At 47.9% G+C, this 26,000-nt stretch overlaps 1 protein-coding gene across 1 annotated transcript in view; it reads right to left on the reverse strand.

Annotated features, from left to right (window-relative positions):
* The window catches only part of SMCHD1 (structural maintenance of chromosomes flexible hinge domain containing 1), a 96,092-nt gene that overhangs the window by 21,098 nt on the left and 48,994 nt on the right, over nucleotides 1-26,000 (reverse strand). The window contains 4 exon segments of the mRNA XM_061549354.1: nucleotides 15,956-16,117; nucleotides 16,943-17,074; nucleotides 18,549-18,633; nucleotides 20,758-20,819. Of these exon segments, the coding sequence (XP_061405338.1) occupies nucleotides 15,956-16,117; nucleotides 16,943-17,074; nucleotides 18,549-18,633; nucleotides 20,758-20,819 (441 nt within the window).

Raw genomic sequence — 26,000 nt, forward strand, 5'->3', positions numbered from 1 at the left:
AGCAATGCATCACTGCCGTAAACACAAAACCAAGCCGAAAGTTCACCTGCTCACCCACTCGCTCCCCCATCCGCCCACTCCCCCGCCCGCTCGCTCGCTCCCCCATTCGCTCGCTCCCCCATCCGCTCGCCCACCCCGCTCGCTCACTCGCTCATCCCTGCAATGTCTTGGGCCCGTGACATTTTTCACGATGTGTGGACAAAGCTAGCGTTGTGGCGCGAAGGTTTTTCTTTCTTTTTCGGTGCAAAATGAAGCCGCACGGTCACTCGGACAAACAAACACGCTGGCAGGCAAGGGGACAGCAGCCTCCCTAAGGGGGGTGATGCTCACGTCAGGGCATGGCAGCCAGCGCGCCTCGGAGTGCCTGGGTTCAATCCCAGGGTGTAGGTGTCTCTTAGGAGGATGAATTCAAAGTAAGAGCAATAAACACAATAGCTTTGAAGCACTGGATTCAAGCCCTGGGACTAGGTGTTTCTCCAAGGTTTGATGTTCATGTTAGAGTAATCAGCCAGCACTTGTGAGGTCCTGAGTTCAATCCATGTGTGGGTGTCTAAAATCCAACCCTGGAGTTCGCCGCGTTGGTCATGGGGGATGTTGTCTGGTCAGTGTGGGTTGGTGAAGGACTAGTTTTATATATAACTCACCACAGATGTTAGATGCGGCCAGGAATCAAACTCAGGTCTCCATGTTTTGAGCACAGTTAGCTAACCACTGTGCTACCACTTCAACCATAATATTAATTACGCCATTTATTCAGGTGAGCTTCATTGAGTCATACACCTCTTGTTCAGGAAGAGTCCTGCTACATTCATTAAGAAGTTTGGACAATTCTATCAATGAGCGTTTGGCTTCATGTGGGCAAAAGCCAACAGCGCCCGGAAAAAACCAACATGGATGAGGAGGTAACCCTCAGAGCTTTGCACAGACAGACTCAAACATAAACTTACGTACCGCCATCTACTGACCACCTCGAAATGAGCCGGCACTTCTAAAAACATGAGTTCGATTGCTGGTTGTGAGTCTGGAGTCATTCGCGGTGGTGAGAGGCACTCCATGGTGGAGATATGCAACTGCCTCTCCTGATATACAGGAGATTGTGGGTTTGATCCCAACCCGAACGCCTGTAACATGTGGGGTCGTGTGGATTTTTCTCCGGGTCCTCCGGTTTTTACCTCCACATTTAGAAATCTGCTTTTAGAGTGTTTGGCTGCTATAATTTTCCACGTGATAAGTCACTTTGCTGAGCTATCATTTGTAGCAGGTCACTTCTCAAAAAGAGCTATAAAGCTCAGCGGGCCTTTCCTAGTAAAATAAAATAAAAAAGTTTGTAGCTACACTACCAGAGCACTTGAGTACACGCATGGCCAGGAACTAACGGTACCAGGGTTCAAGGTACCAGGGTTTCCCAGGGCCACGGCACCACTTTGTAAATGCGATGCCAACACCCACGCGCACACAATGAAAGTAGCACAACATCAATGGCACGGGAAAGGGCTGGGCCTTGGTGCTTTCCTCTCCACTCCACACGCCTGGCTGGCCCCCCACCCCCCAGAAGAGCACGTTGAGTGCAGTGGTCTCTCTATTAAATGAGACATGGGATGCATGAGCTCCTCAACCCCGCCCAATGAAGACAGCGCTCGGTTACTAGCTGTGTCTCGGGGCAGCCGAGGCTGCGCAGGGAAAATGCGAACCACGATGACCCACATACTAATCCACACCTCGCTGGAAAGCAGAAATGGCCCGTGGAGCTGAATATGACAATGGTGAATGTACTGCGGAAAGAAAGTGCACTTGCTGCTGTAATTTAAGCTACAGAAAGTAATCTCATCAGCAGCACGAAGCACAGGGGACTTGGGGATTCGCAGAGAAAGTGCCAACGAATTGTTTGAGAGCCTGGGTGGTACTCATCTCTCATTGGAAATCCTCTCTTTTTAGTTTTTTTAGTTTTTTGAAATCACGGTGGCTGAGCACAGGCCCAAAGGCACAAAACGCCAATCGGACAGCGACTAATAGTAGCTACTGAAAGTGAAACAGATACGGTTTGTTACGTTTCTTGAAATTGAGTGGAGGTTATGGAAACTGGGGAAACGGAGAAGATTGGGAGGGAATTCCAAAGTCGAGCAGTGCAAGAAGCAGAAAGAGGATGGGAAAAAATGTGTGCGCGTTATATTTCCTTTGTAAAGCAGGTTTCCCTTGTTAAAACAGTCTCGGTCTCAACGGACTCTCCCTCTGGTTTTCAATCATGTGAATCTTGTGATCCATGCTCAAAATAAGGAACGGATCGGCTCCGAGCTAAGCAGCCAACATTTCACATTCCCATGGCAAGAACCAGGACGATAACATTTTACTTCACATGAAGGCACCACTCAATGTTACTACCGCAGTCGACCCCCGACTGGGAATTGAACCTGCATCCCTGACTGTGAGTGCACCTGGAGAGGTGACAAAGGCGGGGGTGGTCGGGGGGGGGGGGCGCGGTTTCATTAACCAATCAATCGTGTTCACAGCTTAGACACACAGACATAAAGCTGCTCACGTCCCCCACAGCCGCAGAGGATGTGCGCTTGCTTAACAAGCCTCTACGCCATGCCAATTCAATTTGTTTTCAACGGACGCCCCACGGTTTGTAGGCATTGCCGCTCGCCGTTAACGGCGCCCGGTAGACTCGCTACACAAGCCTATTGGGGCTGCAACACAATGATTATGACGATCATCAGCCATGATATATCCCGCACCTGAATGAAGGCCTCCCCCCCAAGCCATTATCATCCCTCACGGTCTTGCATTCCAACAAACTATATTCCCCCTTGCACCCATGCTGATTTCCATTTTTGAAATGTACTTGTACTTGGCCTCATTTACGCTCCGTCGCCTTCAGCAACCCGCATTGACCGGCGTGAAGTATGATAAAAAATAACCCCCACAACCCACACAGCATGAGAGATGCAGGTGGGGAAGGGGGGGGGGGGAGCCTCATCCAGCAGTGGACGAACAAAAGGGCTGTACATGTACAAGAGGCAACGATCACAATGTCGGTCAGTAAATTGAACCCAGAGTGAGATTTGAACTTGCGCGCTTGCAAATCGCAACAAGGCTGGCACCGTCGCAAACCAGCTACGCTGACAATTCAGCCGACAGCCAAAACGTCTCACTTTTAATCTCTCTGCAATCAACAAAAATAAACCAGCTATGGCTGCAGCAGCGGCTCTCACGGCCGTCACGGGGCTTTTGCTTTTTTTATTCTCAATCCCAGCCCCCCCGCCCCGCCCCGACTGTCGTCACCGACGCCGTAATCCGCTCCTCGCTGCCACAAACAAAACCACGGCGCCGCGAGCGGCCGTCCGCGCCACCCGCGCCGCCGCCTGTGCCCCACGATGGCGGAGAACCGATCATCGTTGTTCACGGGACACGGCTCGGGCCACGCGGCCTCGCCGACCTGCCGACGTGCGTCTCAATCGCCGGCCCGACGTTTGGCTTGGCAACCACGCCGTTTGGTTTGGCGAGAGGCATTGGCGTGACGTGAAGAAAGAAAAAGACAGGGGCGGGAGGGGGGAGGATTGATGGGGGGGGGGGGGGTATGGGCGTGTGGAGGAAGGGCGGGTGGTTGTGAGCTTAGAGAAGAGCGGATGGAGGAAAGGGTTGGTGGATGGTAGTGGGAGAGGAGGCTTTGGTAGAGGAAGCGACGGGGTAGGAGATGTTGAGGGGGTAGGGGGGCGATGGCCAGAGCCAAATCAAATGTGGCATGGGTGGATGCGACCATGGGAAGAGGAAAAACGCCTCTCGCTCGCTTCCCCAACGTCTTTTGACGGCGCAGAGGGGCGAGGCTATGGAGGGATGTGCGGACAGGCATTCCCGCACGTGCTTGCTTGCCCACTGGACATTGCAAAACAAAGACCTTCCGTGTAGCCTGCATAAGACTATTAGGGCAGGTGCTGTTGGCGAGCATATATTAACGCCAGCACACCGCTTTCATCTCTCCACTGCTCATGTTTATGTATGCACCGGGTGCTCATTTTATGTTGAGTCAACCTACGGGAGGGGCTGATGTCCATTTCAGGCAATTTTCAGGGAACAGCAAAACTAACCACAGCACCACTGCCCCAACACACAATTGCCACAAACAGCCAGCAATTAGGATTTCCACATTCCTGTGGAGAGAGCAGGACTATCCGTACAAACAGCAGCTCTGGTTGGCTTCTCACAAAATGGTACATGTGTTTTAGCAACCACAGGGCGATCGATGCGCTCGACCGGGATTTGAACTCGTAACCCGATTGCGAGCTGGGCGCTTAACCCACCGCGCCAGACATGCTCGGAAATAGACATACACATGACACACTGTGCACCCTAGCACACACACACTGAGATGTACGCGCAAGTTCAGGATTTGAGGAGCAGTGAGAAAAACATATCAATTGCTGTTGATATTGGCAGCCGCAAGGCAACAGGACATCCACAGAGAGAATTACGACGTCTGTGGCAGGAGCTGCGCCATAAATAGTAAATATGGCGGTAATATTAATTTTGGTGAGGCCACAAATCAAATGGCCAAATCTAAGCTCGTGCTTCAGGACTCCGCATTCGAGTAAGAACACCGAAATGCACACGCGCTGCCTGCGTTTGCATCTGGAAGCGAATATCCATTGCCGCGCACAGCTGTTTTTATGGGACTGCTTGTTGCGCAGGTTTCCTGAATTATGTTGGTAATTAAATCCAACTCCCATCCCGGTCATGGGAGACTGGACGATACTATGAGTAGAATTTGCCTGAAAGTGGCAGATATAGCGGCTGCGTGTTAAACTGCTTTGGTTTCAATTTATCAGACCCGAGTGCAGTACAGACGGACGAAATCATGGGACGCATGCAACATAAAGAACCAACACCTCACCACTGACCTCCCTTCAAGACAGTGGGGACAGCACTCAACTAAATTCGCACAGGACAAGGGGGATGCGGCCACCTGCTTCACAAGGGGAAGATGGGTGATGTGACCTCCAAGTCCCAGAGCGTGGAACGTATAGCATTAACCTACCCACTCAGATCTGTGCTTCATTTATCGACTTAGCAAGTCAGGAAGCCACCGAGTGGATCGCCAAACTAGACGTCCCATTGGAAGCTTCTCCCGTCATAGAAAATAAGAAGTGCAGTACAACTACCAAGGGTGGACGAGTCACCAGCAGTGACGACGACTTGACGAACATGAAGAGAGGAAGCACTATTGGGCGCCAGTGAAAAATAAATAAAGTTTCTAAATAGCTTTCGCTTTCAGCAGGCGCCTCCCCACTGCGTGTGCAACCGCCCGTCAACTCCACCATTTCCACGTGCTCCACACCTCTCCACTTTGCAGCGCAGCAAGAAAGCACGCTTCCTGGCCGCAAATCTCAGCCGGCGCCGTGTTTACCGGTGTTCAGGGTCCCTAAGCAATTGACACCCAAGTCCCCCCCGCCGGCCTTCCCCACTGGCATTTCAAGTCCCTTCCAGTTCACCAGAAGTCACTTTCGCACATTTTAGGTCACACGTCCAGGTCACTTTCGGGTGAGCGTTGGTCATTTCAAACGGTTTTGGGAGATTCCCGGCGACGGGAGGAATCTTTCCGCGACAGCCAATCGCCATCGCAGGACGTGCGATCAGTCAAGTCACCAGTGCTTCCTCCACATTACAGACGCGGTGACCTTTGCTGTGGAATTTGTTCAGAACGTAAGTGGCCCCCATTCTTTTTACCAATTTCAAACTAAGGTTGAAAGCATTCACGAGTTAGCTCAGTTTGCCCATTCATATTCTGGTGGGCACTATAGTTCTCGTAAATCCGATCCAATATGAACCAAACTCCAGAATAATAATACAAAACATGTCAATAGCACTGCCTTAAAAGTAAATAACATTTAGTACACATGTGCTATTTAGAAAGGAAATTGCCCAAAACGTTGCCTATTTTCTTTCTTTTAAGGCAGTGGTGTTGACACAAACGTTGAGATTTTTTTCTAAACTGTCCTTGTCCAACGCAGCAGCAGCATCACCATATAATTTGTCCAAACTTTAGGAGAACATTGTGTTACCTTTAGGGATTTACCCAATAAAAAACAATAAAATCTATCGGTCAAATTGACCAAGAGGTTGCAAAATACTGGGAGGCACAAACCAAAGCAAAATGGAGCATTGCATTTTCAAATTTGCAAGCACGCCCGTCATCACAGCTTCCCATCAGCTATCATGCTGTTAATTAAATACTTCAAAAGACAAACGCATATTGGAAAGCGTCACATAAACCACGTGTATGCATGACTTTTCCCTGACCTGGTTGTGATATTAAAGACTTTTGGAAGTTACCACAGATCTAACGGACAGCGCACGCAACTAATGAACACGTACAATCGCAATTACTGACCAACCGGGATAAAAAGAACGACTTAATATCCACCATTAAACAAAACCGCAGTTCTTTGGTCACATCAACAGATTCAGCGAACCATCCGAAAGCCAGTGGATAAATCTGGGTCCACACCAGGGCGATCGGTCGCGCAACTTGGTTCCATGCAACCGAATTCGCTTAGATGCGGACATTTTTGCAACTGCTTGCTTACAGCAAAGACAAACTCGACTCCAAGCGATTCCGCTTGGCGAATCTCCAAGACATGGACTCCGGCCTGATCCACCGATTGTCACGGGACTTGAAAAAAAATTAACCCGTAAACACAAAGTTTTTCACTATAAATCCTTTATATGCGTGGCGGCTAGAGTCCTCTCGTCCTCTGGCTTGAGATGGCTGCCACCTATGGGTCAGATGATTGCCTGCCACCGTTAAGCAATTGGTAATTAAATATAATTTATGTTTTCCTAAAAAGTGTAAAATTTTGGGGGGAAAATTTCAAGAAAATAAATTGTCACGCACAACGAGTCTGTGTGTAAAATGTCAGCTCGATTGGATCACGGGAAGTGGGTTAAAAAACGACCGAAAGATTTGCACGGTCGTAAGCGCGTAAGCAAGCAAGCAAGCGAACTTAATATAAAGGCTTTTTAAAAAAGAAGAGGGCGCAGGAGGAAGACATGGCGATGGATTTGGAGCATCGCAGGACTTTCACAGCTTCAACCGCAAGCAGCTGATTCGCGAGGCTGAGAAGCGGGCGGGGGGAGGAGGTCACGAGCAGAGCCGCCAGCATGGCGCCCCTCAACCACCTCGTCATTAGGCCGGGGCACCACGGGAGGGGGATGGACGGGCACAAGCGGCGCGTGGACTACCTGCACTGACATGGCTCAAGCGAAGCGGAACAACGTTTCCGGCTCCCGAGCAGCAGCCTCGCGGCCCGTGTGTGCGGTTAAACGCGACGGCTAAGTGAGCCATCAGCCGGGTAGTGGATGTCCAGGGACTTCGGGGCTAGTAATCATTTGAGATTGTATGAACCGTCATGATTCATGGGTCGCAAACCATAGGTGGCGATTCGAACCAATAGTCAAGGAACGTTTTTTTCCCCCCATTGCGGTGAATGCGGTGGCGGCTGTGGTGGCAGCGGCAGGGGGTCATGTAAACCCATCATGACGTGAACAATGAATGCGGATTTCATTGAGTTTCTTGCGCGCAGTTCAACACGTGCCGTACCAAATGTAAGAATGGATTTTAATCGATCGTGAGCATAAGAACAGATGGAGATTGATGAATCAATACATCCGTGCTGTCGACTGCCTGCCCCCAATGGCGGAGCCAGGATTTTCAGGTAGGGGGGGCAACCCCTCCAGCAATGAAAAATGATCGGAGTTGTTAGTAGGCAAGAACTTGTCCCTTGCTTTTTATTCGACGCGTGTGCGGCGATGGCGGAGCCATCGATCGAGGGTCGAATTCGAACCGTGTGTGATCGGCATCACGCTCGCTGAAGGTGAATGCCTTCAGGGAAGTCGTGCACTGTATACGCAACTGCGCACAATTCTCTGAGTCACTTATAACCGCTTGCCGTTACTTATTGACAATTATGGACTCAGATTATTGTCCTATCATCTCATAGAGTCCCTGGCACGTAATAATATGCTACACAGTGGCAGTCGCAAAATGCCGATTAATTACGAATAAACCCCAATGATCCGATCGAAATTAGGGATTTCGATCGGATCATTGGGGGGGCACGTGCCACCCCACCCCGACACTGGCTCCGCCAGTGCCTGCCCCTGTTCAAGCGCAGGCTCGTGAGCTTCCCTTTCATCCTCTGCCTATGACCGATTGCCTCCCCCTCTCTCCCTATAAAGAACAGAAAATGCCTGATTTTGAAGAGTATGTTGCAAATGCGGTCGTATTTAGAAGCTTTACAAAAATCCAAATTGTATTGTAATTGCATTGTGGACGTCATTGCTTGCAAGAGTTGGCGACTGTAACGATACACTTAGGCCATGTCATCCCAGATGGGAAAACTCGCCCTGATTGTAGATTGCAAAACAAAGAAGCATGAAAAAAATACAAAAAATGTTCCGTGATTGGACACACACACAAAAAAACAGCCGCTCATGGGGCTCCAACCAAGGTCTTTGGAAGTACTGACTTTGTGTTCTGACGACCTATCAGCCTCAGCCTCCTGAGACATCGCAGCCACAGGGCTTGAACCCAGGTCACCTCTAAAGGTGTTGGCTCAATGCCCTGACATAGGCACGCACCCTCTACATCACCCAGCCTCTTTCACTTTTGCTTAACCGAGTGCAGTCAAATAAATCCGTATTATTTTTCCATTTAGAGTCCACATTCGGAGGGAAACGCCATGCCTGTTGCTGTGTGTGTGTGTGCAAGCGAGTGAGCGAGCGAGCAGGTCTGGGTAGGCGGGGACTCATTGTTTCTGTCTTAATTTAAGAGCGCACACGCAAGCGCGGCTGTATTTATAGTTTCCATTTAGCTTTCTCTGAAAAACCCCCCGGAACCAATATGGCAGAGTAAATGTGATTACTCCATTGCATGGTCAGGAAATAAGCGAGGAGATTAAAAAAAAAACACACAAGTTGTGGGGCACTTTTGGATTTGATCCACAAAACTGCGCGCGGCTGGACGTACTCACCGCACGCCCATCTGCACTTGGAATTTCCTAACAACTAGTGCAGCTGCAGTGGCACGCAGGCACACACACGCGCACACGCGTACATTCACACTCACGAGCATTCATTCTCACACAAAGATCAAAGACAAAGAACCCCGTAGAGCCTTAACAGACTGTTGGGACAAGTATTGTTAGCGAGTACCGATGGCGGCCGGTAAGGCACCACTCATCTAAGGCTGAGTCGACCTAGGGGAGACCCAGGACCGATTCGAATAATCGTCACTGGTGTTGACTGTGAGCGGGAATCGAACCCGTATTGCCGGGTTCACAGCGCAACACGCTAACCACAACACTCCCACTCCCCACATTCTCACACACACAAAAATAAAGACTGACGCACACATGCATGAACACGAGAACTTGCACGGGACGCAATTATGAAGATGAACTAAATAAATGAATATGAACGTAAGTAAGCTGAATGCACGCACGCACTTATGCATTCACACACACACGCACAAACTTGCACAGGACGCAAATGATTAGGAGCTAAAAAAACGAATCTGAACTGCAGAAATTGAAAACATGCATGCGCACACATCCATACAAACACACGAACACGAGCTAAAGAAACAAAGATGAACTTAGCAAGTCGAGCACACTGACACACGGACGGAATGAGACAGACGCACGGGCACACTTACGCAAATGCACGTGCACGCACTCATTCATTTCACAAGTGGACAAGTTGTGCTCGGCATGGTGCTCTGCCCAACACACTCATACACGCACATGACCACACAATATCGCATGCACACACAAATATAACAACACACCTGCATATACAACAGTTGACACACACAACACAAACACCCATGCAGTCATACAGGTGGTTGAGGCAAGTGCTTCAGGCTGCCAGAGCACACGAGGGGATATAGCGTGGCCCACACCACTCCCATCCAGTTTTTAATGTTTATATACGACAACCAGTTACATACACATTTAAGTCAGAATCGGTTGTGAAGACACAGGCAAATTCATAACCACTCGCCCCTTATATTGTCTGTAGTCAGGATTCAAACCCAGGTCGATGGGATAGGATGCAAGAGCAGTGTGCTAACCACTGCACCACCACTTCTTTTGGGGTGGCCTGTCCAAAAGCTGTTTTGGAAAGTAGAGTTAACGATCACCTATGAAGGCTGCCGACATGGCACGAGTATTTGTGGTGGCCAGCACTGCGCCCGGCCAATTAATGATCATTACACACACTGCACCAGTTACTCGTTGAAAGCTGAGTTGACCTAGGCCTAGGACCACCACTGATGCTAGCTGTGGCAAGGAATCGAATCCAGATCGCTTGGATAGGAGTGCAGTGCTGCTAACCACAAGACCGCTTCTCAAGCAGTGGCCTGTCCACATACACACACGTATACACAAACTTAAAAGCCTGTGAATACACACACACGCCCGTTCACGTGACATTTGCCCATGCCAAACACTGGGAATTCAATTAGCCACATCAAACAGCTCCGTAGCATTCGACTCGTGACTGTCTACATCCAAGAGCGCGCGTCTTCATCAACTAAAAATGCGTGCGCACCATCCCTCCCTCCCATCCAGAGCCCGGCCCCGGCACCGTTAACAATCCCACTTTCACTCCGCAGGCCATTTCCGCTTTCCAGCGAGGCGTGGATTAGTATGTGGGTCATCGTGGTTCGCATTTTCCCTGCACAGCCTCGGCTGCCCCGAGACACAGCAGTAACCGAGCACTGTCTTCATTGGGCGGGGTTGAGGAGCCCATGCAACCCAGGTCTCCTTTAAAAGAGAAACCACTGCCCTCAACGGGCTCTTCACTCATTATAACTAAAGGGCACCTGTCCGTCAATCTAAACTATTATTTTTTTCACCAAGTAAGGCCCACTGAGCGAAAGAACTCTTCTTCAGAAGCGACCTGGCCACAAATGATAGCTCGAAGTGGCTTATCATGTAGAAATTTAGAGCAGGCAATCTGAACACGTTTCTAAATGTGGAGGGAAAAACCGGAGGACCCGGAGAAAAATCCACGCAACAACAGGGGAGAACATGCATACTCCAAATATACACAACCGCCTGTATACCAAGCGAGGTAGTTAACACTGCGTGTGAAATGTCATGGTTTAAGTCTCTCTGTCCTGCCACCCGCACCAACTCCCCCACAAGGGTTTTAAAAATTTAACAAAATTAATTCCAACTTTCAACAAAAAAAAGTAATTGGAAGAGAGTTTAGACATTTCTAAAACCCCACGAAGATTAAAACAGGGTTTCAGCCACATTTGTTGAACCTAGGCCGTTTGTACATAGCTCATCATCACCACCACCTGGCTGGGGAAAAATAGTTTCAGACTCTGGAGGTAGCAGAAGATAATTAGTAGCCCTCCTACTGAGTAAAAGGTTGATTGAGGGCATGGATAGAAAGCTTTGGTTGCTGGAGCAGAGAGTGGACTAAGGAGAGTAGAGAAAGATGAGAAGAGTGTTATGGGGAGCATAAAGAGATGAGAGGAGATGTAGGAGACAGTGGAGGGGAGGGGAGTCGAGTGAGATGATAGCTACAAACGTATTACACACTTATTAAAGACCCAACGGTACTACACGGCAGGGGTAGGTCACTGTGTGCCAGCCAGTGTCACTGCCCAAAACTTTAATCTGAAAATGACCCATGGCCGAATGCCATAATAACAACACGACATCAACAATTCGCGATCGCAATCACCCGCGTGCACACAGGGCCAGCGTCGGAGGCCCCCCCCTCGGGAGCCGTGGCTTCGGCACCGAGCGGATGACATTTGGGTTAAATCGGGACATTCCGATGGAGCGCAGGCAGGGCTGCCAGATTTTTGGGGGGGTAAACACCGCCAAAAAAACTCTGGAGCCGAAGGGCCCAAAAGCGCCCGATTGCTACAGCGGGGTCCAAAAAAGAACAGACGTTAGTTCAAAAGTAGTTTTTTTTCCCGAATCACATTTCACAACAGCCGATTGTGAAAAAAATATCACAGTCTGGCAGCTTCGAGCAATCCGTTCACACTCGGGAGACATTGCCGTGGCTGTGAACAACACAAACCACAAACAGCGTCACCACGAACCCGAATACCACAATCACCACCGCCACGACAACCACCACCATTCACCGTCGCCACCACTGCCAAATGCTCGACCGCTGGCTCACAAAGCACTCGGGCAGTAATTTGTCAAGAGTGACACTGCCCGTGCAACGCCTTGGCTGCCGTGCATTGTGTATTGGGGCCGTGTTGGTTTTAGTTTTCTGATCGGCGTTGATAACAAGCTCCGAGCAGCACTTGTTTGTTTTACTCGAGCACCTACTTACAGAACGGAACGACCACTTGTATGCATACTTCATGCTCGCACGTCTTTAATAGGGGAATAAATATTAACGTGAATATATATCGTACGAGTGTGCGTACGTGAGGGTTTTTTTTTTCCTTTCAATTATAGTACCACATACCATCATTCTAGTTGGCTCTGCCATCTGGCCCAAAGTCAAAGGAAACGTGGAATTTTTACCACTGCCTTGGGATCATTCACTGCTCATTTGAGTAAAGTGACACCTTGACTTTGACATAAACATCGAGGATAACATCTGCAGGTTTCGATTCCCAGCCTCCACGTCTAAGATCAGCAGCGAGCGATACAACACATTCCTGCGGAGGGAGCTGGTAGGAACGTCGGGTTGCTCGGTCAATGGCCAGGGTCAACGGCGGCGTGGTGAATTCCGCAAATATGGCCGACTGTGAGGGCGAGCACACAAGCCGGCGTGAGTAGGTTAAACGTTGAGTTTTATAAGGGCACCACGGGGTGACCAGCCCCTCCCCATCCAGCCCCACCCCTCCCAACCTCCACCCAGCCCTTCCCCACCCTCCCCACCCAGCTCCTCCATTCTCCACCCAGCCCCACCCCTCCCATTTTTAGATGCACGACGGACGGACACAACAATCCCCTGTGGGCTGGTGTAACCAGGAGGTTCCTACCAGTATAAACTGGTCCTGGTATTCTGTCGCTTCTTAAACCCACGCCGTTGAGTCGCAAGGTGAAGTTTGGTCAAACAACCTCCAATGACCAAAGTGGAATGGCGAGGGCTTCATCCAGCAGTTGACTGACGAAAGACTGTAAATTATTATGTGTATTATTACATGCATGTGACATGTTAATGTTACACTTAGGCTCATGGAGTGAATCAAAACACTGCAAACAAAAACAGAAAAAAGCAACTGATTGTTGAAACGAATTACGACCCCATAATCTTCACGGGGTGGGCAGGGGGTGAATTATTGTCCTCTCTACTGAGGGAGTGGGGCTCAGGGGAGATAAGGCCGCTTGCTACATTCGTCTGAGACGCACTGGGCCGGCACCGCCAAGACGCTAGGCTGCGAATCGGCGCAGCCACCCGAGATGAAACCGTGTTCCCCAAGCGTGGCCCAGTTTAACCGTCTCGGCGCCGGCCTCTGACGAAAAGAGGAAAACAATACAACATCGCTCGTGCGGATTCGCTTTTTTCTTCTCGGGATTCGGCCGAGCCCCAACTCGGCGGGACTCTGTTCCGCGAGGAAGGCACAGAGCAATCCACTCACTCATCTGCACAGCTGATGAACCGGAGCAGTGAGTCGCATGCGTGCGTGAGCATGTGCGCTGTGTGAATGTGCGTGGGTCTGTCCCAATATTCTGTGAGGATAAACAGGGAGAGCTGTGCCTTTGTGCATGTATGTGGACGTGTGTGTATTTCACACACGCGCACAATGCATGCAAGTCTGCCCCAATCGCTTATGAGAATGAAGAGGAGGAACTTTGTGTATGTGCGAGTATGTATGTGCACGTGCGCATATATTCACGTGTGTGTACGTTCGTGTGCACAGATACGAATGTTCATGTGTGAATGTTTAAGTGCTTATGTTTGTGTGCACACGATTGTGTACACTGTATATGCTCGTGTAAATATATATGTGCGTGTGTGTTCATGTGTGGGGAGTGGTGGAGCAGCACTCACGAGCACTGCGCTACATAACAACACCAATGACGATTATTTCAACTGGTCCTGGGCATTCCCCTAGGTTGACTCGGCCTCAAATAAGTACCTGCCGTAGTGTGTAAACATCACCACTGTGAACAAAGGCGGCCAGGCATGATGCTAGCCACCCACCCCCTTGTGTGCCGTGGAGGCTTTTGTAGGTGCTGAATAACAGCACTTGCCCCCAAGTCTGTTAGGCTATGCGAGGATCTTTGTCATTGTATTCAAGTGTATATGTGCACAGCTGACAACACTGTGCGCGTCCTCTCTCTGTTCAGTTGCCCATCGTCATGTCGCTAGCACGGGATCCTCCCGGTGTGGACGCGAAAGGGGGATGTACACCACCGCACAGCGTCAGCCGCAGCGCAAACACCGCAATAGTGCAGGCCACCACGATGGCGGCTGCAGAAGCAGCAGGAAGAGGGCCGATCGGCACGCTCGCTCGTTAAAGTCCGCTTAACGACAGGCTCGTAAAGCTTAACGACATGCTACATTTCTGTCAAAATTATGAGCACAAGCCAACACCCTAAGTGGCATAAAAGCACCTAGAAATTAGTGGTTGTCTACGAAGATTAGTCACGGAGGATTTGGTGTAGCCACGAGCAGTATTTCTGTTTCGTGCGCATGCACGTGTGTGTGTGTGCATTAATTAAATTCAATGTCCTTTATTTAACCAGGTGCGAGTCGTGATTTGTTTGGAAAGAGAGGGGGAAGGGGTCTGGGAAACCCTAGTCGGGACGTGTTTTATTTTACGACCGAGTTGCGGGTAATTTCAAGCTCACTATTTGAGCTACCGGCCCTGGCACACAAAGATGCCCACGTTCGAGAATAATTCCCCCATGGTCCTTGACATCCGTTCTGCCGCGCACAGCGGTGAGCCTTGGTAATATTAATTTAATGAGAATATTTGGCCAGGAACAACACTGTGATACGGACTACATTCGTTTTCACAGGTGTCCTGGATCGATAGGCAGAGAGAGCATCGCAAATCACCACGCAAATCCGGAAGTCAGGTCCAATCGCATTCGATCCCTGAAGCTAAGCAGAGTTGAGTCTGGTTAGGACTTGCATGAGAAATTACCACGCATGGCGAAGAGGGTAGCTGTAAAAGACTATATTAAGAAATTCATCCGTGCAAAGTTTCGAGTGTCACCCCCTCGTATGGGTGGTGGGTTTTCTCTCCGTGTACTCCGGCTTCCTCCCACATGAAGTCAAACATTCATTTTAAACACAAGAGACATGCAGATTTGAATCCAGAATCTTGGTGTTGACAGCTCTGTGCTGTGATGCAATATTGGCCTCTGTACTGTCCACCCATCTCCAACAGAAAAAACAATACCATGCCCAGTGTCTATTCTATATTTATTCATGCAGGTTTTTAAAAAATACTTTCTGAAAATGTTATCTCAACTGTGCTCTAAGAGCCATGCCGCTATGAGACGGAGAATCGATGTGTATCTCTCGCACAGCAGTACAATCCCTTGGTCTTATTACCGAGCTTCCTCGTAAGATCCCTTATATTTACCTCTGGTTCACATAGTAGGGAGCAGCTATATTTCACCCACCCTGCCACAAACAGCACTGGATGAAGGCCTCTCCCACGCCATACTGTTAACTCTCAGAGCTGGAACGTAGCCAAATTAATTGCAGAATTTATTTTAACACGATGTATTCGTGTAATCACTGTTAACCAGGCTGAGACCATCGACTCGTGACAAATGAAAACCAGGTTTCATCACAGGCGGCTCAAACCTGCCATTGAGCTTACAGTGCTCAGCGGTGGCGACTTGGCACTTACCTCGGAGCCGCTCGGCCATGTGTGCATGTAGAACTTCTTTCACACCATACGTAGCAAACCGTGCTAATCGGAAGGTGCCACACCTCTGCCGCTCACCTGAATTTTGGCGACGCCGGCGGTGAGTGGGACTTGGACCGAGGGTTTATGTCCAATGAAGAGCGGCCTCTCTTCCCCCTCTGTCTTCACCTCCTCACTCCCCTCGATGGTCACCTCCACCTCTCCGTCCAAGTCGCAACCGGTCGGGTTCCCAAACTGATCCTGCGACGCGACATGCCGTGTTATAACACACGGGTTATGTCCCTTTCTTAATCCACTGCTGGATGAAGGCCTCCCCCACATCATACTAGTCCGTGTGGGTAGGCGAAGGTTGGGTCCACAGCGTGTGGGAGCATAGAAGTACAATAGACCAATGGATTTACCGCACTGCCGTCTGCCGTCCACTAAACAGGCCCAGCTGTTGTGCATGACGGTCGCCCATCCAAGCACTTTGCGGCTTCTATCTGTGATCTAATTAATAACCACCAAGAACCATTCGCTAGTAGGATACGCCCAACTTTCAGAGTGGGGCTGTTCCCCTGCATTGAAATGTTAGCCAAAGTGACCTCCATTCGCTCTCTTAGATAACTGGTAGGATGAGCGGTCCTCAGGTGAAGAACAGGTCTGTCGGAAAGACAGCGTCTGAATGAACACCACCAAGCTTGGCAGCGTATATTTAAGCTGGGTTAGGGGTGGAAGGGCGCCTTGACAAAGGAATTTGCATATCAGAAGAATTTTGCATATTTATGGGAAATTCAGACGCTGTCTTTCCGACAGACCTGTTCTTCACCTGAGGACGGCTGCTTGCGTTGTGGCCGAAACGTCGTGAGAATTATTTTACAATGTTTTATTTTTTTATTTCCCTTCTACGTGACTTTACCGAAAGAAACAAGAAGACAAGCTCTTTTTGCTACTTCTGTTGCCAACCCCTGATCGAGCCAACAACCACCGGGAATGGTTTGCTGGGAGGACGCCCTAATGGGTACGAGAGCCACACCGGCCTGCCGGTGGGTGCCACGAGAACGCAGGAAGCGCCGCGACGCTCACCGTGAGCCGCAGCGTGACGGCGCGCAGAAGCGTGCGGCTGTCGAGCGAGCGCGAGTTGGACACGGTGAGCGTGGCCGGTGTCACGTCCGGCTGCAGTCGCTCGGGCGGCCCCGGCTTCACCTCCAGCGTGACCTGAATTGGGCACGCGCGTGGCCAAGAGAGAGCGGGATGCGGTCAAGGAACGCAAGTGCCCTGTCTGGCTGGCCTGCCCGCGGCTTGTTTCACCCAGAAAAGCTTTGCCGAGTCTCGAGACACTTTTTCAGGAAAGTGCTGCCACGTTTTCGCAGCAGGGGGGCGATGCTGCTGCTGCTGTGTGTGTGTGTGATTCCAAATCGAGTGATTAGCTGGTAATTTTTGAGCATTGGGATGTTTGTCAAATTACGGTTACATTGTCTTCACAGCCCGTCGCTTTGCAAGTCTCTTTACCATCTCTGCCAATTTCTCTCTTTTTTCCTTTCCTTGTTCCTCTATTGTTTTATAGATCACAACTAAGGACCCCCTACTGCTCAAATGAGCATTGAGGCGGTGCTAATCTGCAGTTTACAGCCATAATTCTAGATTTGAAGCTTTCGTGACTGCAAGGATTCATATTCTTAGGTTTTTTCAGTAAAGTCACGTAGGAAAAAAATTAAAATTAATAAAAGTAAAATAAAAATAAAATAAAATCACGACGTTTCGGAGGCAACACAAGCTTCCGTCACACAAAAATAATATTCAGGGCCTACCTTGGCTCCTCCCACCCTCAACCAGTATATCTACAAGTACGGTTTTCTTGGAATTTCTCTCACTTGATACAGCTATCGTGCTGTGACTGTTCCACCTGAAGACGGAAGCTTGTGTTGCCTCCGAAATGTCGTGATTTTATTTTATTTTAATTTTACTTTTATTAATTTAAATTTTTTACCTACGTGACTTTACCGAAAAAAACCTAAGAATATTACAGCCATAAGTCAGTGGTGGAAATTCCACATTCCGATGGTGGGGGTTAGTCTAACCGTAGGTAAACTGCTGTTGAAGTCCCCACAAAGTGGTACTTATTTTCGACCATTGTCCCCAGTGGGATGATTCATTGGTTGAAATCAATACGTATTACAAACATCACATAGCTACGACGAGATGGGCGAGCGGTAACACATGTTAGCACACAGACTTGATTCCCTACCACTTACAGCCCTTTGTTGATCCACTGCTGGATGAAGGCCTCCTAATCCAAACAAAACAATTAATCGAATGATTTATAATATACGCTTGGTCAAAATGGATTGGCGAAGGTGGTAGGGAAATTCAATCTCAGGCCACTGGTGTTTCGTAGAGCATTGTGCAAACCACTGCGCTTTGGTTCCGCCCCATCGAGCGTTGGAGAATGGACCGTTTCAGAATCATATACCTTGTAAGTAATGGGTTCACATGACCTCTAATGTCACTAGAAGCTGCTAAATTCCCCACAAATGAAAACAAATTCTCAATTGTCCAAACAAATCACGACCAAGAGCCACGGAAATTCGTCAAATCGCAAGGGGGACAGAGACTCATCACATGCCTACTTTGCAGCATTACAGTCTGCTGCTGTATAGAGATGCACATCTGGTGTTAGACTGCCACTCACCAGCATTCCCTTCAGCATTGTCTTCTCGTGGGTGTATATGAACTCAATGTTGTACATCCCAGTGACCTCCGGCAGAACTTTATTCCTGCGAGAGACCGGTCCGCACACACACACACCGATCAATGCTCAATGTGCATGTGTGCATGCATGTGCAAGTGTGGGGGGGTCTATGTTGTATCTATATATATAAAAGAGAAATTTGTGAATATGTTTGTCTGTTCAAAATGTTTAGCGTACTCCCCGACATGCAACAAACTTCTTGGTTCTTTCGGTAAAGTCACGTAGAAGGGAAGTAATAAAATAATAAAAATAAAACATAATAAAACAATTCTCACGACGTTTCGGCCACAACGCAAGCAGCCGTCCTCAGGTGAAAACCAGGTCCGTCGAGGCGACAGAGTCTGAATGAAACAGCACACGAGCTTGGAGCATATATATAAGCTGGGCGCATTGACAAAGGAATTTGCATATCAAAAGGAATTTAGCATATTTATGGGAAATGCAGGAATGTGATTAGTACTGCATATGCATGTGCATTATGCAGGATTAACAGCATCAAAGGGAGCTGCAGTCACTGCTGATGCTGTTAATCCTGCATAATGCACATGCATATGCAGTACTAATCACATTCCTGCATTTCCCATAAATATGCTAAATTCATTTTGATATGCAAATTCCTTTGTCAATGCGCCCAGCTTATATATATGCTCCAAGCTCGTGTGCTGTTTCATTCAGACTCTGTCGCCTCGACGGACCTGGTTTTCACCTGAGGACGGCTGCTTGCGTTGTGGCCGAAACGTCGTGATAATTGTTTTATTATGTTTTATTTTTATTATTTTATTACTTCCCTTCTACGTGACTTTACCGAAAGAACCAAGAAGATGAATCCCTGCAGTCACGAAAGCTTTAAATCGAAAAATGCAACAAACTTTTAATTTGCCATGTGGGTACTTTCCAGACTGTACACCATGGGGGGAAGGGGGGGGGGGGCGCAATAATGCATATATTTTGCACGGCAAGTCAGCTGCTGTGACAGTCACATCTGTCATGTGACCCGTATGCGGAAGCCTAACGGAGTGTGCCTGCTGATGTCACGCCACCCCCAAACCCTCCGCGGGTAAAGTGAAATACAAATGTGTTGCAGGTCTAAGGCGTTCTTCGCGCAGCATTGGTTTATTTTAGTCGTTTACTGCCGTACGCACCCTGAAAGTTGCGTGTCTGCAGCAAGCACGTGTATGTGTACCTATGGACGCACGCGCGTGTGTGTGGGGGGAGCGGTAGTGTATTGGTTAGCGTGCTGCCTGTGTGTTTGTGTCTGTGTGTCTGCGTGTGTGTGTGGGGGGAGCGGTGGTGTAGTGGTTAGCGCTACACTGCGCTACGAACCCGGTGACCCGAGTTAGATTCCCACTCACGGCCACCACCGGTGTTGATTATTTAAACCGGTCCTGGGCCTCCCCTAGGTCGACTCAGCCTCAAACGAGTAACTGGTGTGGTGTGTGAACATCACCATTGGGGAGACAAAGGTGGCCGGGTAGTAAAGCTAGTACTGTATAAAAAATAAATGACAAAGACAAAGATCCCCCCGTACGGCCTTAACAAACTGTTGCGGCAAAGTGCTATTAGAGCATCTATTTAGGCCAGCACTGCACACGAGGGGGTGGGTGGCCTACAGCCTTCGTCTCCCCAATAACGGATGTTGACAAATCGTACCAGGTACTCATTAAAGGCTGAGTCGACTCAAGGAGAGGTCCAAGACCGGTTCGGATATTTGTCACCCATGTTGGCCATGAGCGGGAATCGAACTCGGGTCCACCGGGTTAACAGTGCGGCACGAACACTCCCCGCTTATGGAAAACAGGTCCACGCGCGCATGCCCACATGGTCAAACGGTTCAATCTTAATTTTGGAGCATTCGTGACTGCAGGAATTATTCTTTGGTTCTTTCGGTAAAGTCACGTACAAAGATAAAATAATAAATTAAATACTAGCATACTACGACGTTTCGATTGCAACACAAGCAATCATCATCAAACGGTTGTTGTGAGAAATTCCACGAAGGTGTAATGCCCAACATGGCGAGAATAAATATCTCAAGTAATGAAACCCTTGCACCAACCGGGACCGCCCATCGTGGTGAAGTATGGGTTTTAAAAGGTTTTAACAGCAACGGGTATGGTGTAAAATTGTTGGTTGTTAGGCAGTCACTCACCGGAAGTAGAAATGTCCTTCCTTGTCTCCCGCTTGGGGCATGTTGCACTGGAATGTGATGCTCTGCAACGCAATTCATTAGCGTTACTCAAACCAGGTGATTGCCCGAGGACTCATTCATCCGTTCGTTAACTTTATTCAAACCAGATATATGAAAGTGTTTTGGTTTGCTCATCTATTTTGTTAGTCATACTCGGTGAGTTATAGTGAGATTAATTCATTCAATCCTTAACTGTATTCAAACCAGCTGAGTGGGCCAGAATTCCCTGTGGGTTGAGCAGAAATACACCACCAAACATGCCAATGAAAGATGTTTTATGTGGAATTGTTTAATTTGCACCCGGGGTTGTGAAAGCCACGTGAAAACTGGAGGAGGGATGATCAATAATATGCAGCAAACTATGCAAATTCCGAAATCAAACTCTGAAATATTTCATGTGATCAGTTTAGTAGCTCAGCAAATGATGCAAATTGTGATTTCTTTATTTCTACCACTTCAAGTTGTTCTTCAACTCGAGTTCTGGGGTAAGATCAGGCCAAATCGAGCCAAATCAAGTTTCTCATCCTACGGCAACAAGATATTATCGTTCCAGGGGACCGACAGTGAGATTAGTTTGGTGACGACAGCACGATAGCTCTTCGATGCGTTTTCTGCTTACGACGCGTGACGTCTGACGTTTTCCTCTCAGCACGTGGAGCGAGACGTCGGACAAGTTCCAGGTTTATTTTGTTTAACCAGGTAAGAACTCAAGAGATCAGTATATTGTCTCATTTGAAAGCGTGACTTTGGGAGGGGGGGGGGGAGGTTACCGAAATGACGAAAGGGAAACAAATAAAATAAAGGGCAGCAACAAAGCAAACATAAATCAGCACAAAAACAATAAAACATCACATCGAACAATGTGCATTACAACCTAGAAACACATGACAGCGACGCAGTAAACCCGTGCGAACATACGCAGCAACACTGCGGCGGCATCGTATCGACGAAACCTTGCAACAATTAAAGAGTTCCGTTGTTTGTCCTAGGAGCCTCACTAAAATTCATGATACGAATTCGTCTTTTCAGGAGCATCCGCCCCATTCCGGATTTCAGGCCAATTCCTTCACATGTTGTGATTTTGCTGATGGGGAAAACGGCAAGATTATCTGGAGAAAAACCCACGCTCCTCAGTGACGGGAGAAATACAACACCCATGATGATGCCGGAAGTATCTTGAAGTGCACACAAGTAAAAATCTAGAGTACGGCACAAACTCGGTTAGTTCCGTGTGGTTTCCTGAATCATCGGCGCCTGGCAAATTGTCCCAAAACCTTCACAATTAGCAATATAACTCAAATTAAAAACCTTAAATAATCCGCAGACATTTCCCGGGGATAGCTTTTGAGCGGTGCTATTAAAAAACAATCGTGGTCGACACACGTCTAATAGCAGCAATAACGAACATGCTAATTCACTGCGACGGAGCGAGGATAACCTCAATCACGCGATGTCGCGCCGGGCTGCCAGCCCCCAACGGATAGTCAAAACCACTTCTCTCCGCCTGATGAAGACCGCTTCTGTTGTGATAGAAACGTCGTGGGTTTATTTGCTTTTATTATTTTAAATTAATTTAGAAATTTTTATAAAAATTTTATTCAACAATTTTTTGGATTGTGTTGTTTAGCAATTTTTTTGCTTTATTTTCAATTGATTTTTATTTTAAATGAAAATTTTATTTTATTATTTTTATTTTCTATCTACGTGACTTTACTGAAAGAACCAAGAATATGAATTCCTGCAGTCACGAAAGTTTTAAGGCAAAATTCAGACCCACTCGATAAAAAATAGACATTTACAACATTCATATTTTTGTGGCTGCATTTCGAGAGAAGAGAAGTGAAGCCCATTTGAATCATTCTCATTATTTCTGTAAAAAGCCCATTACTGTACATTGTTAGCTTCAAGGGATGGCAGTACAGCAAGAGGGTTTGTAAACCCGTGCGAAAAATCGTTTGCGCGGGTTTTCTCCGGGTGTTCCAGCTTCCTCCCAATATCCAAAATTCTCCTGAACAGACAATGGCCAAACATCCATATGCAGGGCCCTCGAAAAAAGTCTTGAGACTATTTTTAGGAAGAATTGACATTATTATGAGATTGAGCGCATGGGCCAGCTGCAAATAGAAAGCTACAGTTTCCCTTCCCAAAATAAGTAACTTAATCGGCCTTACATTTCAGCGGATGTGATTTTACCGTTCAATGACATCGCACAGAATAACCGTGTAATACTACGAGTCACTGCATAGAAAAAATGTCGACGTTAATCAATTCAGCTCTATCGGACATCTGTGAGACTACTGTACATCTGTGAAAGAGCTTCATAGCTCATTGCATTTCTCCAGGATAAATAAAGATTCTGATGTACTTAATTTAAATAACTGGGAACTTTTCGATTAAAAGCTTTCGTGACTGCAGGGATTCATCTTCTTGGTTCTTTCGGTAAAGTCACGTAGAAGAGAAGTAATAAAATAAAAAATAAAAATAATAATAAAATATTATATTATTTTATTTTATTATGTTTTATTTTTATTATTTTATTACTTCCCTTCTACGTGACTTTACCGAAAGAACCAAGAAGATGAACTGGGAACGTAGCTACCACTTCATGCTTCAGGGCATGAGTTGCGTACGTGCTGACCCCAGGGCCGCGATGCAGGCTGTCCAAATAAACTCGACATTTTAAACGTTTTAAAATTTTCGAAATTCCTTGCCGGGTAAGGCCTGGGAAGAATTTCAAGCCGAGATGCACGCTCCCGCCCGTGGCATAGGAAAAGTGAAGTTTTCACCAGAGAAATGAGAAAAAAACCACAACTAAAATTTGCGTCTCCTTAATTCCACCACGAAATTTTTCACTAAAGCTACCATTATTCTCGTCCGTATTCCTGTCGAAGAACCAAACACCGAGAAGGGATACCCAAAAAGAGCAAAATCTGCAGAAATTTCGATTTAAAGCTTTCGTGGCTGCAGGGATTCATCTTCTTGGTTCTTTCGGTAAAGTCACGTAGAAGAGAAATAATAAAATAATAAAACTAAAACATAATAAAATACAATTCTCACGACGTTTCGGCCACAACGCAAGCAGCCGTCCTCAGGTGAAAAACAGGTCTTGTATTTTATTATGTTATACTTTTATTATTTCCCTTCTACGTGACTTTACCGAAAGAACCAAGAAGATCTGCAGAAATGTTTTTCTTCAAGTTTCCCAACGCTGCTAACTCGCCGCCAACATTTGTTTTGTGTTTTTTTGGCCTCAGAAACTGCCCGTGCCTGCCAGCGTCAGATCCTATCGCTGCGGGAACAGCACACAAGTGTACGTGCTCCCCTCTCTGTGTGTGCGAAGCAACGCCGTGGCCCGGACGGCGGGCTGCGACAGCGGGAGGCCTAAACGGGCGCAGCAAGCGGCGATGAGAGTACGAAGGAGGCAGAGAGCCCTCTCGCTTGACGTTTCTCACACGTTGCGGTAGACGGGTTCGCTGTTGAACGTCCCAACTTTCCAGAGGTGGCAAGGTGCGGCTTGGCAAGCTAAATGCCTGTGTCGATGTTATACATGGTCATGCGGGTTATTTCACCATACTTCACCATGTTGGTCAGTGTGGGTTGATGAAGAAGGATGGCAGGACAAGGGAGGGGGGGGGGCGCACCAATTTTTTTGAGAATATAAAGTAGAGAAACGTAATCGAATAAAGATTTGAGAAAATATGTAAGTTGAAGGCATCACACACGCTGTAAAGAAAATAAAGTGGGTTTGGAGGCGACGCTTCGATCGAAGGAATGATGTCCGGTTGATGAGACTCGTGATTGAGTTGCAGCAAAAGGAGGGAACTCGGCGGAGATGGAGATTCTAAATCAGCTCACGTGTGGATTGTCGGAAAGCGGAATCATGACAAATGGTGGTGGCTTCAGAAGGCCTTTTATTCAGCAGACGATTGATCATGTTTCTGCTGCTGATGATGACATCGCATTGAGACAAACGTCTCCTTAAGGGGAGGACTGACAGGGGAGCCGTGAGCCAGCATTGGCAGCTTGAAGAGTTTTATGTTGCACTTTGTCTCGGGCCGCACACACAGGATGGGATTCTCTCTGCTGGAGAGGATGTTTGCCTGTTTGAGGACCCTCCAGGGATGTGTCACCTCAATTACTCTCTTTGCGGACGCCACAGTTTGCAAGGAAAGGCTATTCGCTTTAACAGCGCCCTCGTATTTCATGCGGTAGAGGGGGCACAGGGTTACGCGTTATGAATTATTATTAATGCCAGACCTGTACAGAGTCACCTAAGACCAAAGTACTCGAAATGAGCCCGATCTCATCATATATCGGAAGCTAAGCAGGTTTGAATCTGGATCGTGATTGCATGGACACCCACCGTGCATAACATGTGTAAGAGGCTGTGGAGTTATGTTGTGGGCAGGATAATCAGTAAAGTACAATACATCATTATAATGTACTTAAAATGTACTTCTATACTCCCGCATCGATTTTGCTGTCCAATAACCGTTACTTCCGTACAGCTGGAAACTATGTTGGATTGGCGGGTTCAGCGTGTTTCATTCCATATTCATACATGTATGTTGAAGTTCTTTCGCATACTTCATGGCCAACCTTGCTCATCAAAGGTGCAGGGGAAGGACAACACACTAAACACAAAAAGCAGTTTAAAAAAAATAGTTTTCAATCTATATTTAAAAGTAAACAACTCCAGTGGTTTCCTAATATCAGAAGGAAGAGCGTTCCAGATGGCCGCAGAGGCTATCGTACAAAAAAAAAAGGGAATTCTATCTTTTTTTTTTAAACCTCAAAATCTCCAAGGACCGGTGTTGGTAGAGAAGACAATTGATGGTGGACCAGGCGAGAATAAGGCATGCATGGGGATTGCTGGTGAGAATAAGAAGGCAAAGGCAGGTGGGTAAAGTTGACAGCAGTGGAGGGGGGCAGTGCAGAAATATTGGAGGGGGGACAGCAGTAAACCTAAGCAGGCAGGCAATGATGGGCGAGCAAACAGGCAAACGCTAATTTGGACGACTCAAAGCTTTGCATCTGTTTGCAGAGTGGGCGATCGTCAACTTTAGCCGCTTACCGTCAAGAATGCCTGGGCCACGAAGGCTACTCTGGAATGTCCGACAAGCCGTGTTGGGCAGAGGGAGGTTCAATCAAACTTTACCGCCGCACAAACATGCAGGAGACAAGCCGACGGGGCTGATCAAACA

The sequence above is a fragment of the Lethenteron reissneri genome, chromosome 10, assembly GCF_015708825.2.
Source record: "Lethenteron reissneri isolate LAM-NWPU_2019-01 chromosome 10, ASM1570882v1, whole genome shotgun sequence".
Lineage (NCBI taxonomy): Eukaryota > Metazoa > Chordata > Hyperoartia > Petromyzontiformes > Petromyzontidae > Lethenteron > Lethenteron reissneri.